The 19,262-nt window shown below is 41.7% G+C and overlaps 1 protein-coding gene across 1 annotated transcript in view; it reads right to left on the bottom strand.

The window, feature by feature from the left end:
* Window positions 1-18,982, bottom strand: part of ALB1 (ALBINA 1) — a 29,405-nt gene extending 10,423 nt beyond the window's left edge. The window contains exons 1-11 of the mRNA XM_008808350.4: window positions 18,677-18,982; window positions 17,431-17,609; window positions 15,533-15,617; window positions 15,128-15,444; window positions 14,784-14,907; window positions 10,911-11,003; window positions 10,065-10,160; window positions 6,655-6,792; window positions 6,275-6,475; window positions 5,804-5,959; window positions 5,405-5,512 (exon numbers count right to left, since the gene is read on the bottom strand). Of these exons, the coding sequence (XP_008806572.1) occupies window positions 5,405-5,512; window positions 5,804-5,959; window positions 6,275-6,475; window positions 6,655-6,792; window positions 10,065-10,160; window positions 10,911-11,003; window positions 14,784-14,907; window positions 15,128-15,444; window positions 15,533-15,617; window positions 17,431-17,609; window positions 18,677-18,937 (1,758 nt within the window). The 5' untranslated portion in view covers window positions 18,938-18,982. The remainder of the gene's footprint in view (window positions 1-5,404; window positions 5,513-5,803; window positions 5,960-6,274; window positions 6,476-6,654; window positions 6,793-10,064; window positions 10,161-10,910; window positions 11,004-14,783; window positions 14,908-15,127; window positions 15,445-15,532; window positions 15,618-17,430; window positions 17,610-18,676) is intronic.
* Between the last annotated feature and the right edge of the window lie 280 nt (window positions 18,983-19,262).

Genomic DNA, 19,262 nt, shown 5'->3' with positions numbered 1-19,262 from the left:
CTGTAGATTCGGGCTCCCCCGCATCCTTATCTCTGACAACGGTCGCCAGTTTGACAACATTCACTTCAGAGAATTCTGCTCCGAGCTTGGCATTGACCACCGCTTCACCTCGGTCGCGCACCCTCAGACGAACGGAGAAACAGAGATAACAAACCGTACTATTTTGCAGGGGCTCAAAGCCAGGCTCGACAAATCTAAAGGACAATGGGTCGAAGACCTATACAATGTCCTGTGGGCTTACCGGACCACGTTCCGCGTCCCCACCGGCGAGACTCCCTTCAACCTAACATATGGGACGGAGGCTGTCATTCCACTAGAGATTGGACTTCCTTCTCCAAGAGTTGAGTATCACGATGCCAGCTCCAACTCTTCGCAACTCAGAAGCAACCTCGACCTAATCGAGGAAACAAGGGAGGCCGCCCGAGTTCGTATGGCGAGGTACCAGCAAAAGACAGCTCAGTACTACAACGCCAGGGTCAAGGTCAAATCCTTCAGACCAGGGGACCTTGTCCTCAGAAGAGCTGAAGCCTCCCGACCAACTGAGCAAGGGAAGCTAGCCCCGAATTGGGAAGGACCTTACCGAGTCACGCGCATCCGCCGACCCGGAACTTATAAACTAGAGTCTCTAGACGGGACTCCCATTCCACGAAGCTGGAGCTCTGAAAATGTCCGGGCGTACCACCAATAGAACCCCAAGGGGTCCCTCAATATTCAACTATAAATTTCATTTTGTGAATTTCGTTTTATGATGGTCTGCGTGCTTACTTCAAGCTCACCAATTCTCCTGATTACCCCATGGTGTCAGGTTTATTTCTCCTCCCTTGACCACGGTTGGGATGCCCCGATGTCTCGGGATGATGGAGTATCTACGTGGACTCCCTGAAGATGTTCGTGAGTTCGTGATGCGCTCTCCATCGGCCAAACGAGCTCGGCTCGTTCTCCATCGACCAACGAGCTCGGCTCGTTCTCCTACCCCGACCTCGGCCGGGATGCCCCGAGACGTCGGGATGCCCCGATTCGTCGGGAAGCCTCGAGACGTCGAGTTGCGGTCTTTAGTGACCAGACGAGCTCGGCTCGTTCTCCATCGACTTCCACCAACGAGCTCGGCTCGTGCTCCATCGGCCAACGAGCTCGGCTCGTTCTCCTACCCGGACCTCGACCGGGATGCCCCGAGACGTCGGGATGCCCCGATTCGTCGGGAAGCCTCGAGACGTCGAGTTGCGGTCTTTAGTGACCGGACGAGCTCGGCTCGTTCTCCATCGACTTCCACCGACGAGCTCGGCTCGTGCTCCATCGGCCAACGAGCTCGGCTCGTTCTCCTACCCCGACCTCGGCCGGGATGCCCCGAGACGTCGGGATGCCCCGAGACGTCGGGATGCCCCGATTCGTCGGGAAGCCTCGAGACGTCGAGTTGCGGTCTTTAGTGACCAGACGAGCTCGGCTCGTTCTCCATCGACTTCCACCGACGAGCTCGGCTCGTGCTCCATCGGCCAACGAGCTCGGCTCGTTCTCCTACCCCGACCTCGGCCGGGATGCCCCGAGACGTCGGGATGCCCCGATTCGTCGGGAAGCCTCGAGACGTCGAGTTGCGGTCTTTAGTGACCAGACGAGCTCGGCTCGTTCTCCATCGACTTCCACCGACGAGCTCGGCTCGTGCTCCATCGGCCAACGAGCTCGGCTCGTTCTCCTACCCCGACCTCGTCCGGGATGCCCCGAGACGTCGGGATGCCCCGATTCGTCGGAAAGCCTCGAGACGTCGAGTTGCGGTCTTTAGTGACCAGACGAGCTCGGCTCGTTCTCCATCGACTTCCACCGACGAGCTCGGCTCGTGCTCTATCGGCCATCGAGCTCGGCTCGTTCTCCTACCCCGACCTCGTCCGGGATGCCCCGAGACGTCGGGATGCCCCGATTCGTCGGGTAGCCTCGAGACATCGAGTTGCGGTCTTTAGTGACCAGACGAGCTCGGCTCGTTCTCCATCGGCTTCAGCCAACGAGCTCGGCTCGTTCTCCATCACTGAATCTCTGCCGACGTCCTCGAAGAACGGACCTCGAGCAGAGCGTCTTCAGTCGCCTCGGCGAAAGGCAACCTCGGTACAAGGTACCCATTTATATAATGTCTTTACATTATTTTACCTATTCTTGGATTTCTCTGCCGACGTCCTCGAAGAACGGACTCCGAGCAGAGCGTCTTCAGTCGCCTCGGCGAAAGGCAACCTCGGTACAAGGTACCCATTTATTTAATGTCTTTACATTATTTTACCTATTCTTGGATTTCTCTCCGCCGACGTCCTCAAAGAACGGAGTCCGAGCAGAGGAGCGTCTTCAGTCGCCTCGGCGCGAGAACGCTCACGGTACCAGGTACCCATTTATTCAATATCCTTACATTATTCTATTTTTGGATTTCCCTCCGCCGACTTCCTCAAAGAACGGAGTCCGAGCGGAACGTTTTCGGTCGCCTCGACGTGAAAATGCTCACGGTACCAGCAAGCTTAGTTTATACTAAATCCGGTGAATCCTCGTCACGAGCTGACGAGCATTCAACCCATTCGTTGAAAAAGAATCCGCCCCGCCCCGGTAACTCGAGGCTCGGACCCGAAGTTCACTAACTTCGCCAGAGTTTTAAGTCCTAGTGACCGCCTTAGGGCTCGGTCGAATTCTAGTCTAGGCTCGGAAAGACCCTCCGAGCCCAAATCCCCTAAGCATAAAAATCGCTGTACTGATAGTCGAAAGACCGAGCAATGGAGCTCGGCAAGCCGAACCTAAACCCAAACCCTGTGGCGGATGAAGTTGAGGCCATGGAGCCCAAATCCTTGGAACCTAAAATGGATCCGAGCAGAGAGACTTTAGTCTACAACAGACAAGTTTCCAAAAAAGTATATTCATTTCAAAAAGCCCGTAGGCTAAGTACAAAAATTCGGGCTCGGCCCCTACAAGTATGGGGACCACCCCGACTTAACAAAAACAGCAGAACTACACTCAAGTCTCGAGCTCGACCGCTTCGGCTTCGGTAGCGTCGGGAGCGGTAGGCTCTGCAGTCGGGACCTCAGCAGTGGCCTCGGCAGCGGCCTCGGCAGAGCCTACTAAAGCTACTTCCCGCGCTCCAGCTGGTAGCCAGCTGGAACTCGGAAGTCGGGGGGTAGTGTTGGGGGAAAAACCCAAGTCATACCACCACGGAGGCGCTCGGCCAAAGAGCGCCGACCAGGAAGGCGCCCGACTAAAGAGCGCCGACCAGAGAGCGCCAAGAAGAGGCGCTCGACCAGAGAGCGCCAAGAAGAGGCGCTCGACCAGAGAGCGCCGACCAGAAAGACGAGAGCGCCAAATAGAGGCGCTCGGCTAGAAGGCGCTCGCCCGAAGGGCGCCGACCAAAAGCACTAGAAGCAACCCCGCCACAGGGCGCCCCGCTGGGCGGCCAGCTCGGCTCGGCACCCCTGCCGAGCCGATGCCTTAACCAATACTCATCCCCGCCTAAACTTTTTGAAAGATCTGGCGGCTATATACGCGACTCCACTACAACTTGCCACCTGCCACCATCTTTGAGCCATCAAGGCACAAGATCTCCGCAGGTATTCTGGCACAACCTGTCATTAATGCACGAGACCCCCTCAGGTCTCCGATGCATTCAGTCATTTAATGAATACGGCCCAAGACGATCTCCGGATCACTGAACCATCAGAGCGTATGGCTCACCCTGACCACCGGTTCACTCGGTAATAAATGCACTTACCGTCTACGAACCCCAGGCCCACTACGGCCGACGGTTCAACCACTCCAACGGGTCTGATCAACCGCGACAACTCCCTGACTCCGGCCTGATTCGGCCTTATTCTCCACTACGCCATTAATGGGCCAAATCGTGCCCAATTATCACAAAAAAGGACAAATTTCCCTGTCACCTCCCAGGTAACACAATATCCCTCTATAAAAGGGAACCTGGGGGGAAAAAAGAGGGAGACCGGAGGAGAAAAAGAAACAGCACAGACACAATTGAACACAATATTCTCTTTATTTTCTCCACATATCTCTTCCTTGCTCTCTCCACATATTGGCCCCCTCTGACTTAAGCATCGGAGGGCCGGCGCCGGAGAGCCCGGCCACCGGCTTTTTTGCAGGACAGGACAGGACGCACTCTTCTCCGCTCTCTCATCCCCACGGAGGACACAGTCGGCCGGCGCACCGCCGTCCGCCCTCCCGGCAGCGGAGCTCCTCCTCCCCTGGTTTCGTGGCGGCCCCCGGGTCCAATTTCCAGCAACAGATATATTTTCTATAAATATTAGAATATGAGAAGAAATGTCCTAGAGTATTGGGCCATAACCTGAAAAGACAAGCCAAATCATTCTGGTCAATTCAGAGGATAAGGATTTGATAGATTGTAGTAGATGCAAGGGTCAAAAATCAAAATGTCCTACTGATTGTGGTATGGTTCTTTGAAGACAAACAATAAGCAAGAAGAATGGACTAAGACAGTATTCATTAGCTCGTGACCACAAGGGATAAACATTGTGCATAGGTATTCTTGCTTGGATTTAGCCTGAAGTGGTAGACACCCAGCCCAAGCTCAGCCCAAAGAGTTATAATTGCGCTTGACAAACGATAGATAAATTATGTCATCCCTTCTTCATTCATGATTTGATGAGACTGATGAGCGCTTCAAGGAACAATGACTCATTATTGCTTAAAAAAGGCAAGCTTTTAGTGTTGTATCTACACCATATATTTGATGTGTATACCTAGTATCATATAAATGTTATACAAATATCAGACTATGCTGCACTCGGCTTCAGGCTCACAAACCACTTGCTCGAGCCCAGATCAACTTCGTATTATATCTTATGGATTTTTAACATGTTTGTCTAAATTATAATTCATTATTGTTTGTGTCATACCTATTTTATATTTGCAATATTGGCATATCTATCCATATCCCTTATATGTGCCCATGCTTCATATATGATATATTTGCAAAAATTTTGTTTGTTTATCCAGAAAAGAAAAAGGATTTTGTTAGCAACTTCTCAGTTATATGATGGAATTTGTCAGCTAAACTTCAAATATAAGATTGATTATATAATGACGAAATAGTGGTTTTGGTACATGTAAGGTAAATAAATTTTCATTGGTTTTACATCAGTTTTGCACTTTCCTTTGTAGTCCATGTTTTTCAAATGAAAAGGTGTGGGAATTTGGGAACTTTTTTTTCATTTGTTTTGCATTAGGACAGAAGAAAGACCATGTGTGGCTTTTCTTCTCATTCTCTGATAAGTTGATGTTCAGAGAATGCAATAATTTTTGTTAAGTATTCTAAATTGTTTCATGATTTGTGGAGTTTTCAATATATCATGCATCAGTATCTATTGTCAGAAAATGATTTAGCCAAGCAAGATCTAAATAAAAACAAAGTTCCAACCTGATCTCTACTTGTATAGCTTTCTGCTAGTAGTTGCAATGCTGCACCTTTGGCATTCTGCATACGGTTCAATGCCATGCTTCCACTAGCATCAACTACAAAAATTACCTGTCAGAAATAAACATTGTTGAACAAAGCTTGATCGTTATAGAAGACTGCAAAATAAAGCCTGATGGTTTCGCATCACAGTGCTGCTCAAATTTTTTTTCATTTAGAAAAAATGTTCATCAGAAAACTGTAAATAAGACTGAGCAGCAAATGTTCTGCCCAAATTAATCTGTCCATAATCAAAGGAGGCTAATAGTTCATAATATGATTTTCAAGATAATTCATCAATTATAAAGTGAATCAGGAACAGGAAGAAAATGGTAGAAGTTAATTTAATGCATACTAACATACCAGGGCACCTGCTTTCCGGGCCATTCTTTTTGCTCTCATATCAGTTTTCTCTACAAAAACTTTTCTTGTCTTGTTAACGTCTTTCTCCCTTCGCAGTTTTTGATATGGAGCAGCTGCTCTTAGTGTTGCATCAACAGCCAGTCTCTTTACAGGACCCTGCATAAGTTTACCATTTTACTGTGTCAGAACCTATTTGAAAACCAAGGCACCATGCTATGGAGAAGTAAGCAAAGCAAATATTTGAATATCTAGACAAAAGCAAGCAAACATATTAGCTAATTAAAGCTTCTTTTATTAAACAAAAGATGGAAAAAAAGATTATACTGTACATGATAGAATCTTCATGACACGTTAGACCTAACAGTAACAACTTCCATAGGGCCAGCCAACAGAAATAAAATCAACTACCCAAGATGCAGATAAGTGAAATTGATAACCATTAGGTAAGCTCTACAGCAGAAATAGAGAAACCTTCGGAAGCATGGGCTTTATATATCTTCCTCTATCTTCTGAGAATATAACATTCTTGGCTCGCCCAGCTTTCCCCCGCCGTCTCTGTGCTTGCTGTGCAAAGAATAGGAGCTTCTCATCTACTATCCCACCTTCAGCATCAAAGATAAACTCATCAGGTATTTGCTGCTCCTGTTCTTCATTTTCTTGGTCATTGTCCTCCTGTTCACAAAGGAAAAGCTTTTAAATTTTCTACAAATTTCTAATATCTTGGAAAGGCATATGCATGGTAATAAAATTGACCAGATGGCAAGAACCCTCTTGTTCTTACATAATATTACTACCCAGTAAACCAGAAAAGACAGATTTTAAAACATAGATGTTTAAAGTGTTTTGTACACCTCTTGATCTTCTTCCTCATTTTGATCCTCTGCAGAGTCTTGACTTTGTGGTGGCGGTGGCGGTGGTGGAGGTGGCTGATTTTTCTGTTCTTGTGAGTTTTCATTGACAGTTGACCGGGGTAAAACAACTAGCTCTACCTGCAAAAGGTAAGCATGTGATCTTTTCATTGAAAATTTATAATGCTACCTTACCAGGAGTAAAGTGCTTATCAAAAATACATTTAAATCGGTGGTCCAAAGCGTAGCAACTTCAATTATAGGTAAAACTGAAACAGTATAGGAAATAAACCAAAGAACCAATTGTTTGAGTACTAAAATGATCTTCTTAGATGCAAATGAGACAATTATTATAAAGCAATCTCAGGACTCAAAACCCTATGAATCACACTTCTTGAAACAAAATGAAGTGATGGATACTGGGGACTGCTCAGAATTACAATAAGAAAGTTGACAATGCACCAACACCAGATCATCTAATCTAAAGCAGATTTCATATCCTTATCAACCAATTTTTCCCCAGAACACTCAAATATGATTACAGCATGCTGCCAATTGACATTTTTGTACAATATCTCGGGAAATAAGGCCTTCACTTATAATATCTGGTGCAATCATTATCTGTAATTGAAAAATAAAAAAATATTCTGTATCTAAACAACTTTATTTTCAGGACCTCATGGCCCATAATCAATAACTGATTGAAAGAAACCTAAACAATCTGGACCATATCCCTGAAAAAGGACCAAATAGTTACTCAGATCAACATCCGTATAATTGATTTTATGATTCATTAGATTGTGCAATCCAAGTAGTTTGTTCACATACTAGATCATGTTGGAAATATCCAATATTTTATAATTCATTTGACATTTAGAATGTTATAAGAGTACCAACCCTGTTTGGGATTTAAATTCTAAGAATAAAGAAAGAAGAAAGTCAGGAATCCAACAACCTAAAAGTTAAAGACATCTTTTCATGCAAATTTAAACGAGCATAAAACTCATACTTATGATACCTTGTAAAGTTTGACTATAATATGAAGAAGAAAATTTATTTTCTTTTAATCAGAGGAAAAAGGAGGAGGTTCTAAATATTGAATCCTATGGAAATATAGTTAACCTTTATTTCTTAATGAGTTTGTGTAATCATACCATTTCTGCCATGTTAAGATATCATAAAGACTTGTATGCCAGTATATAAAATGTTGAACAACTAGACATAACTTCATGTTCTATTGGACAAGCTATAAATGGGCATATGGTAGTCGAGACTAAACTTTCTTATGTTTATGCCAGATAATATTTTTATATTTTGTCATCTAATTTACAACCAAGCCATGCTTCAATATTCATTTTATTATCTTTTATTTTTTTTAAGAAATTGAAGGAATCTTACAATCAAAAATCTGATCCAAGAAATGAGCCATCTGTCCCCCTCTACAATTTTATGAATCCATCCAAATCTAAACATTTGTGAACAACCTCTAACCCAACTTAAAATTGTGTCAAGAAGAAGCTGACACCTAACCATGCTTATTCCATATATATGGGGGTCAGCTTAAAGGACCAAGAGATGGTCCATCAAAGGTAATTAATGCTTCAAGCTATTTTCCATCTTTTGTTAACCCTTAGGATTGCTGCCAGATTCCCGGAAAGAGGCCTTCCAAGGAACAGTACAAGGCAGTTGGCAAATAAGGAGATCTTCATTGCAGCCATGGAGCATTCTCCATGGTTCCAGTAGCTAGAGTGTATGTACTATATGCTTAATTCAATCACTTGTTCTTTCCTGCCAGTACTCATCAAGAGGTGATCGCATTCCATGCATATATACATACTCTGGGCTGCTGCAACCTTAACAAGTACTTCATGTTTCTATATTTGGTGATCTCCTAATAAATAGGAGCCTAATACCACTAGACATGAAAATAGTCAAGATAAAACGGAAAGATATCATTGTTTGATATAGTAAACTACATTCATCTATAAGACACAAAGTATATTCAGAGACACTTTGGGACAGAATCCCATGGAGAAATCACAGCAAAACAGAAAATTTTCGGTCATCAAAAATGTTCAACAGAATTCACATCTGTAAGTTGTTAAGAATAATACCCATCTTTCTTCTACCTAAAGAAATGCAGTCAAAATTCTTGAAAGACCTTTTAGCCAGGATAGAGCATCTATACTATGCTTCATAGCAAGTTCCTGAAGCGAGCACTTTATGAGTTCTGCTGTCCATTATCCCACCTTTTCATTGTTTTAAGCCAAGGACCGCCGAACTGGTATCGGTCGACAGTCGGTACGGTTCGGTACCGAATCGGAACCAGTACGGCTAGGCAATAATGCCACAATGCCCCAATCAACCCGGTTCGAAACCGGGTTGACTCGGTGCGAACCAACCGGTTCGCACCGAGTCGGCATCGAACCGGCCGGTTCCGGCCTGAAAAGGACTAGTTCCGGCCGGTCCTTTTACGGTTCCGGCCCCTACAGGCCAGAACCAAATTGAAATGGCGAACCGGGCCAGAACCGAATTGAAGTGGCGAACTGACCCAATTTCGCACCGGGTCGGCTCGGTACTGCCTGAACCGGGCGGTTCGGCTTAGTTTGGCAAACCTTGCTTTAAGCTTTCCATAATACTTTAATAAGGTGTTTCTGAAGACAATTATATAATTTTCATGATTAGCTCCCTTTCAAAAGAGGAAATGAATGTGACAAAGCTCATGAAAATGTGCATCGGCATCAAATTTGCCGCTGCACCAGTAAAATATTCCCTTCCTATAATTAGAAATAACAAAAAGGACTGAAATCATCCACAGTTATAGAATAGCCATAGTGTCCTACTCTGAAGCATTGCACCATTAAAGCTTAAGCTCGTTCACATAAATAAGTAACATTGTTAGAAATGTTATCGACTTTGTTTACTGTATGAACAGAACATAATTTATCTTGCAATATATCAAAATTTGTATATATGGGCTTTACTCTAAAGCAATGCATCATTATAGGATCAAAATTATGCAGATAATCATGAGAAAAATGCTAGAAAGTATCAATGGAAGGTGATGCACTTATCAATGGCCTGACATGGCTACCGGTAGAATTTAATCATAATAGCTTTTGCACGCAAGATATAAAATGATTGGTATTGTTTACCAATTTTGATAATAAAGGAATCAAGAATGTGAGAGGGTATGCTTGTCCATAATCCCTTGATGCAAAGGAAAACAAATCAAAATCAGACATAAGTCATCATAACAACAAGACTTGGATGTAGGTGAACCATTTTTACTTGAAGCTCTCTATCACTTCTATAAATGTGGATACTATGAAAAACAATTATAGGTCAAATGGATATTTCTTTCAAGTTCCGACATTAGTTTTGACATAATGGACACTAGAAAGATACTCAACAGCTTTCTTAAGGTCATCCACATTGACTTCTTCACGTCCCTCCAAAGCAGCTAGGCATTTTGCCACTCGAGCAGCATATAACTCAGCTCTATGTCCCTGCAGATAGTCATCATTTTTCAGAAGGAAGAACTAACCACATACATTTTACAGTAGCATACATTTTGCATCTTATGCAATAAGCACATAAATTTACAAGTTTATGCTGTTCTACTTTAGGAAATGAAACATATGCAAAATTCAAGATTCAAGCATGTGTGCTTATTCAGATGAAAAAATACTCCATAGTAGGAAGAGTCAAGCCATATGCATATTCACAGCCAAACTTGACTAGAATGACGAAATGTTGTAATCTGTAGCTAATGCAAAATATGTCCACTGAAGAGTATAAGAAGTTTGTAAATAAAAGTAACGACAAAGAAATCTATCTTGGTTTGAGTGCAAAATATTATTGTGTATACACCATATTGAAGGAAAAAAACAACTTTCATTACTGGGATTTGTCACCCACCTGCACCTATGGCTCCTTGTAATGCTTAAAGAGACATACATCATGGTTTTAGTAGTCTGGTAGGTATCATTAAAGAAGATATCACCATGCAAAGAAAATCTTGGTGAAGAACAGCAAAGCTGTTTAAATACAGATATGTATCCAAGAAGAGAGATTTTTTTAGCTTCACTTAAGGATACATATGCATGTACATACATATGTATAAAAACTAGAATAGAGAACAACATGAGTCACTGAGATATAAGGATTTAATGCATAAGAATAGAAAGGCCAACAAAAGGTAATAGGTGGTACTGAAAATAAAATTCAGTGCTAAATTTAGAGTTCCATGTATGAACCTGACAACCACCTCGCAGTGATTCCATGACTAGGTATTTCAGTTGCTCTCTGCTGATGGTTACATCTTTGAGATACTCTCTAGCCAAAACGATCTGCATTGCCAAAGATTGTGAAGTTCAGCCCTTCAATACCCAAGTATATTATTTACTCAATTGAAATAGGCCAAGTGGAATATGAGAGCATAGTTTTTTACTTAATTTACATTTTAACACAAGCATTGTACTACAACAACTACAAAAACTTATTACAAAAGCAATAAATCAATGACTTGGCTCATTTTTTAAGCTTCAGTAATTGATCAATGCAGCTTTTGGCAAAAAAGCATCAAGCATCGCATGAGTGAAATAGCAAGTAAATTAGTTTCCTACGGACAACATGTCAGGTGGATTCATCACAGACAACATGCAATGCAGGACTTAGGTCTAATTAGAATTGTTAAGATATTCAAATCATCACGCATCTTTTTCCAGTTTATGGGGCAGCTACGAAACACAACCCTAAATCACAAAAGCTCTACAAGAGGATTGAGCAGATTTTCTCTGACTAGCTATCAAAGAGACATTAACCCTTGAAGACTTAGTGCCAAGTTACTGAGAAACGGAACTTTGGAAAGAAAGGGACCCAAAAGAGAGGTCCATTGGACCCTTTGACCCTTTGGCTCACCCCAAATCCCAGCATTTGATACTTAGAAATGGGTACGGTATGCATTTGACCCTTAAATGTTGGTCAGCAAGAAAAGTTCCTTAATAGATGGTTTCAACCAAGGATCTAAGCACCAGTACGAACTGGTCTTTGTCAGCCATGCTGGTAAGATTCTAGTACTGGAACCAAGGTTCGCTGTACCGGTCGGTACCGGTCGGTACCGAGCGTACCGTACCCGTACCGATGGGTACCGGTATCGGTACACCAATGTCGGTACGGTCGGTACCGAGCGTACGGTACCATACCGACACTCGGTACGCCTATACTAGTGCGGCACCGGTACGGGGTTCGGTACCGGTACGGCGAACCTTGACTGGAACCTCATTTTTGTGGTGCTAGCACCAAAAGGCATACTGTACCATATTGGTAAGGTACTATTATAGCTATCGTTAACATACTTTAACCCTTGGATCGGACATTATACTCATACATGCACCTGATGCTCATAAACAAGTCCATCCAACATAGCCTAGAAGACCAGTTTGTGAGTAGAGAAATCGAGCTAGGTGGTTGTCAATTAGATACACAAAACCAAGGATAAACCATTAGAAAAAATCAAGCATACCAATAAAAGGTTTGATTGAAGAAGGAAGATGGCAGGACAATTCTCATTTTTGAAAATCAATGATAATTGTTGTTATTCAAGATCCAGCAAAGATATTTTAGAATGAACGCCAGTTTTTAGAAGAGAAATAATCTATTACAAATGGCCCTCTATCCATATCTAGCAGAATTTCTATAAGATTTTAATTATACAAAAAGAAGATCAATGGAGATAGAAAGGAAAATAAAGAGAATATAGGAATCAAAATGAGAACTAGGTTACTGATGGCATATTTTTGCAGCTTTTATTTGATTAGCAGGACTATTATGGTGGTAATTACATTATCAAAATCCTTAGGGCAGTCAGTCACTAATACATGCTCTCTAGTAAGATATGACAAGTATACTGTTAGAAATAAGGTTCAGATATATAACTACATAACCAATAGGACCTGTACGTTTCTCATAGAGGCAAATTGGCAAGAATCTCAATAAGGAACATGAAGTTTAGAACTTCTTATTTTATACATGGATTGGCATCCAAGCTTGGAATGACACTTATTATTGAACCCTTGGCCTTCAGTAATATGTCAAAAATTTTGATACTATGACTTCAACATGTGATAGTCTATTTTCTTTTAAGTTTTAACTGTTCTACAGATAAGCAGCATCAACTTTTACTTTGCTTCTTGATCTCATGGCAGACAGAGAAATCCAGCCATGTTATAACAGGGAAATCCCAGATGAAATCGAGATGAGGGCAGGGCTCGAGCCCCGGTCCTTGGTAGCAACCTATAAAGACTTAAGCAACTACACTAGTTACCACCCCTTCCCATGGCAGGCAGATTAACCGTTTAGAGGCAGCATTTCCATTACAAGATAGATTCCCTGTATCTTGTAAGTCGTAAGCATCAGAGACTTACAATAGGATCAGAAAATAATGAGCAGCAGATAATTATATTAGGGTCCAGGATATGGGAGCAGATAGGAGAACAACAAAAGAACTTTTAAGAAGAGAGATAAAAAGAGAGGAGGAAAATCAGATTAGAAAGAGGGGAAGAGGTTGAACATTTCTGACTTAAGGAAAAACTATTGGCTAGTCGTAGGGCTTCCTATAGCCTTTATGTCAGTTATTTGCAAGCATCTTTGATTTGTTTTAGAAGTCTTAAAAACAGAAAGTAATCTAGTTGAATAACCCGGCAACCAAGCATATTTTTTCCAATAATTGAATCTAATTAAAAACCATATTAAGGAAAGATATCACTGCTTATGCATGCACCAACTGGTTTTGTTCAGGGTGTCCATGACTCGTTACCAGGTTGTGACTAGAAGAGTTAAAAATCACAATGACTGGTCAACATCAATAGTGAAACCGCTCCTTAAATTTTTCAAATTATCCCTGCACTCATGAATTGACTAAATGATGGACTACTCTATCCACTGGTTCTTCTTTTCTTATCTACTTTATGGGCTCTAGATGGTGGACTTGGTCATAAATTCCAGCATTATCCTGTGTTTCTTTAAATAAGCAAACTCTCCGTATGCAACATACCATGAATTTGCTTGATAGTGCTGCAGGCATTTACATGTTTTTTTCACTGTCCCTTTTATGTATTTTGATCTCATTTTACTTAACATTCATCAATTTATAACATTCTTACTGTTTTGGTGCTCACACTCAATAAGCTCAGATATATATACATATACATATACATATATGGACTATCTATTGATGTGATTATGCTTTGCACTTCCATAATCTTTATTCAAATTACCACAAAATCTTGATGCATTTCTCATAATGTTGAAAAGGACAATAATTTCAATCTAATCAAATAAATCTCTATAACCAAACTCAATTGAAACTAGTTGTATGTGGTTGCAGTGATTTGCTGCTAACAGAGAATTTGATGCCCGTGATAGTTCAATATTGTTCCAACTTCCAAGAATAAAAAAAGAAAATTCTATGCACTAGTCTCAAGTCACTGGAGATGTTCTAACAATAGGGAAGAGCATTTAAGGTGCTGAAATCATATTAATGATACCAAAGAGTTCGAATGCAATGACTCTTATGATTCTGAGAGGATAAAGTTTACTGCATAAATTCAACTTTAGAAAAATAGCAGTACAGAAAGTTATAATCTTACTGTTTTTTCTAGTCTATTTGTAGTCTGACGAATGTTCAGAGGGTTGCTCCTTGATTGCAGGAGTTTAACTGTGACCATATGGTAGATATCCCTACTTAAGAACTGGCCATATAGGTTTCATGGTAGGCCCCTCTCTTCCCTGAATTTGTCTTGCCTAGGCATTCAGCACCCGTTTTTAGAGGGTTGATCTCAGGCTCACCGATTATAGAATCCTCTTAATCGGATCATGGAGCCTTCCCAACTAAGAATGCTGATCCATAGCCAAACCCCATATTTGAAGGGAAAACGCTTGGATGGTGATGTCATGATGATGGATATGATGATAACATATGGAATGCTTTAATGGTAAACTTGGATTAAAAAAATCATATTCTTATGCAAGTCATATTATATGATTCATAAAGTTATTTCATATGACCACATCCTCGCTTGTCTATTATATCTAAGAGCCAACCTCGGCTAGCATATTTCAAATAGTACCTGAGTCTTTGCAAATTCAGTTTCTTCTTCTACCATTTTGAAAATCTCCTTGCTTGACTCCTGAAACCGTGTCGCAATGCCAACAGCTGCAACCCGGTCATCACAACTCATTGGAAGATCTGCACTGCAGAAACAGAGCTCTTAGAAGTAAGACTAATAAGGTCAAGACTAAGAACTATCTTGAGAATGTGAGATAGAACGAGGACACTGTATTTCTCCTATCATGTGAGGGAGATAGTTACTAGTTATATGACCACTTCTAAATTTGAAGATATCAAGGCCACTGACTGATAACACTCAGCTATAAGTTTAGCATGCAAATATTCCAAGGAGGTTTTTAGTACCTTAGATTTATTGCAATACGATCGAGTAAGTGTTCGCGTACAGATCCTTCCTCTGGGTTATAGGTAGCAATGAGAAGAGGCTTGCATGGATGGCGAAAGCTTATTCCTTCTCTTTCCACAGCGTTAACTCCATCAGTCAGAACATTTAGCAGCAGATTGCTAATACTCTCATCCAAAAGGTTTATCTCATCAACATATAGAACACCTCTATGGGCTTCCGCAAGGAGGCCTGGCTGAAAAACAGTTGTTCCTGATTTCACAGATTCCTCAACATCAACAGATCCTATTAGCCTATCTTCTGTGACACCAAGTGGAATCTGTGACAATTTTATAATTGGCATCACTATAAACTTGAGGTAAAGGAAATACTATTGATGATGTTAAATTTTGTGTAACAGACAAGACCTGCACAAAAGGTGTCTTGACAATCTCTATCTTGACATTACCAGCAGCATCATATTCAACTCGATCAGCTAGACCGTCTTCCCACCTAAAATATGTCTACAAATCAGTTGGCAATTAAAAATAAAAGTAGAAAAATGTTTAGCAAGCTATGTGCAACAAAGCTTGAATTAGTTGACTAAACTCCCTACAATTATTAGGATCTTTTGGCAGAGTAAAATACAATAACAATGTAAACAACATTCTTCTTAAAACTTACCATTATTCAATTCTGACAGTTTCACAGCATTTGAAAGAAACATTAGTTGCAAGAATTTGATGGATTAAAGGGCAGAGCAAGGACTGCCGAACCGGTACCAGGACCCATACCAGTCGGCGGTCTATACGGTTCGGTACTGATTCAGTACTGAATCGGAACCGATACGGCTAGGGCAATAATGCCACAGTGCCCACAGTCAATCAGGTTCGAAACTGAGTTGACTCGGTGCGAACCGACCAATTCGCACAGAATCGGCATCGAACCGGCCGATTCGTCCCTTTGCGGTTCCGACCCCTATTGAAATGGTGAATCGAGTCGGTTTCGCACCAGGTCAGCTCTACGGGCTGAAACCGAATTGAAATGGCAAATTGACCTGGATTCACACCGAATCAGTTCGGTACTGCCTAAACCGGATGGTTCGACCCGATTCGACAGGCCTTGGGATAGAGTAATAGATGAAATTTTATCAATATCAATATACTTTTCTACAACATATTGAAGGACTAAAAACAGGCATACACAGGAATTAACCACACTACAAAATTTGAAACAATATGTAACGACCCAAGACCTCACTCAGAAGCCAAAAGGTTAGCCTACTTAAGTACCTCAGACTCCCAACACACACCATATTTGGGACTAAACACATGCCCCACGCAAATCCTCACACATTGCCCCTCCCTATTTAAGCCATAGTGTCCTTGCCAAGAAGGGTCCAATCACCATGACCAGCTTGTGTTTAGCTCCAAAAGGGCCCATATTGCAATGTCCCCTAGCTATATAGGCTATGGATGGTTAGATCTGATACCATTTGTAACAACCGAAAATCTCAACCAAAAAGGACTACCCAGAAGGTTATTAACTAGGGTTCTTAGCCCTGCTTATGTACCCAAGACATCCCCAATGCACACCAACATTGGACTAAGCATACACCACCATGTAGGTCCACATGATATCATAATGGCTATCCTAGACATATTCAGAACATATCTACCAATGACTAGAAGCAACTATTTCAATAGAGTTTTATATTCATTAAACAGATTAAAGGACATTCAACTGAAATTAAGAAAAGTTCTATCATAAGTTATAACAAAGAAAATTCATCAAAATATGCGGAAAAATAGTTTGCATGTCCTATTTATTTTTTTATATAAGGCTTATACCTACAAAAACATTGTAATAAAAAGAACCCTTTGAACCCTAATAGATGTAAGATTTAATCAAGGATTGTTGTTCCATTGGTGCAAAATACAACACTTTGATCAAAATGATGATGTTACAAAGTAATTTGAATTTATCTACTACATGCACTATGTTCAAACTTATAAGAAATGATGGTGTTTCTGAATATTAAATAAGCAGTCCTTATTACAAGTTGACAAGCACCTTAACAAAATCAACAGTAAGATTATATTCAATGGAGCAAGCATCCTTCTAAGTTTCAGAGTCATACACATAGCTTTATCATTTTAACAGGCAATAAAGTTAACCATTTTGATTTTAGAACAGTACTGGTAGGACAATCTCACATCCATGCAGTATAGAATTCAGTACAGAGGCTCTAAATGAATTTAGATGGGGCCTTATAGTGAACTAACATTTACAGCACAAAATAGAACAAAGCATTTGGTGACCTTACTCTTCTGGGCAGTTGGGATCCGCATTTGCTATTGAACCTGCCACTGCTTCAATAGGTGGAAGCATGGCATGCAAACCACGCGCCATCACTGTCTTTGCTGTTCCACGCTTACCCGAGATGGCAATTCCTCCAATCTTACAATCAATAGCCCCAAGCAACAAAGCTGTTTTTATTGCATCCTATGCCACGAAGAACAAGCACAAGCACAAATAACAACCTTAGCTCCAATAATGCAGCAAACATCCTAAAAACGGAAACAGGAATGTGTATAGGAACTCTAATATGGGAGTACCATCAAGAACACCACCATAATGGAACAACCATAAACCAACTACAGGAACCTATCACAACAGGAGACATCCTGACTTTCATGCATATAAAATTTAGATCCATTTCATCATAGCTTGGCATGTTTGTATGACTGGAGATCAGCCAGATATCAACCCTCCACCTTTCCCATCTGAGCTTGGGACCAGCCATGGTAGTGTTACGAGAGGGCTCCATTAGCGAATAGAAACATTGTAAGACCAAACACAAACACACAATGAACATTGCAACAAAAGAAAGAAGAAAGAAATCAAACCAAGAAAACAAGAAATTCCTACAATTCGCTCCAACACAATCCACATCAAAACTAACCTCATTATATCCAAATCAGACTTCCAAACACCTTTTAAAAAAAATAAAAGGGCACAGAACCATATTCAAGAAAGATAAGGGGAAAAGGAGTGGCATTTACAAAGGAGGCATTTTTGGGCATTCCTGAAAGACCAAACAGAAACACACCCTAAACGTTGTAATGAAAGAAATGGACCACGAAAACCAGAAATTTCAACAGTTCATTCCCAGAAGAAGCAGAAGAAGACCATAACTCAAATTAAAACTATTATCACTAAATCCAAATTTCTCGAGACCAGAACCCCTAAATTAAAGGGGCACAAGATAATGTTAAACAAGCATAGGAAAAAAGAAAAGAACAGTATTCAGAAGGGAAGCATCTTTGGGCATTCCCGAAATGTCAAACAGAAACACACCCTCAACATTGTAACGAACGAAAAAAAAAAATCAAGAAAACTAGAAATTCCAACAACTCATTCCGAAGAAACTCCAATAACACCTAAACCCACATTGAAACTATCATCATTAAACCAAAACTCAAACTTCCCAAGATCAGAAACATAACCGAGAGAGTTATTCAATAAAATTCACGAAAGATAGGAACAAAATGAAAAGAGTCGCATTTCACCTGCCCAACAACAGCGGCCAAGGGGAAATACTGCCTTCCGTACGGCGTGGCCTCCGAAGGCTTCCCCACTGGCGCGGAGACAGCGCCATTGGTGGACTGGATGGTTGCGGCCGACGCGAGTATCGGGCGAGAGAAAAGGGGTTGTCGGGCCGCTCGAACACGAGGGCGTGATGGTTTCTTCGAGGACGGGAGAAGAGAGCGCGGTTTGAGAGCCGGGAAGAAGACGGTAGCTTGGAGGGGAGCGAGAGAGGAAGCGGCCATGAGAGAGCCCTCAGCCGATGAAGAGTGGAGCCGCTCTCGGCTCTCTTATCTTCCCTTGACTCACAACCAAGGTGTGCTGTCAGCTACACGGACCAATTAAAGCATGCCACGAAGACACGTTTACGGGCCCACAGCAAATATTTTAGGTGTGCGCATATAAATTTCTGTGTACATAAGCATTTGGATTTCAATCTCTGGATCCATCGATTAAAACGTACAGACATGCTCATAAAATTTCTATACGGATTTTCTGCGTGAGTAAATATGGGGACAGCTGCGTCTGAGATTGTGCATAGATTTTTACGTGCGGACATCCTCATATAAT

This window comes from Phoenix dactylifera, chromosome 8 (genome assembly GCF_051530095.1).
Source record: "Phoenix dactylifera cultivar Ajwa chromosome 8, Ajwa_hap1_PhDact_Kaust_v1.1, whole genome shotgun sequence".
NCBI classification, from domain to species: Eukaryota; Viridiplantae; Streptophyta; class Magnoliopsida; order Arecales; family Arecaceae; genus Phoenix; species Phoenix dactylifera.
This window is presented reverse-complemented; position numbering and strand designations above follow the sequence as displayed.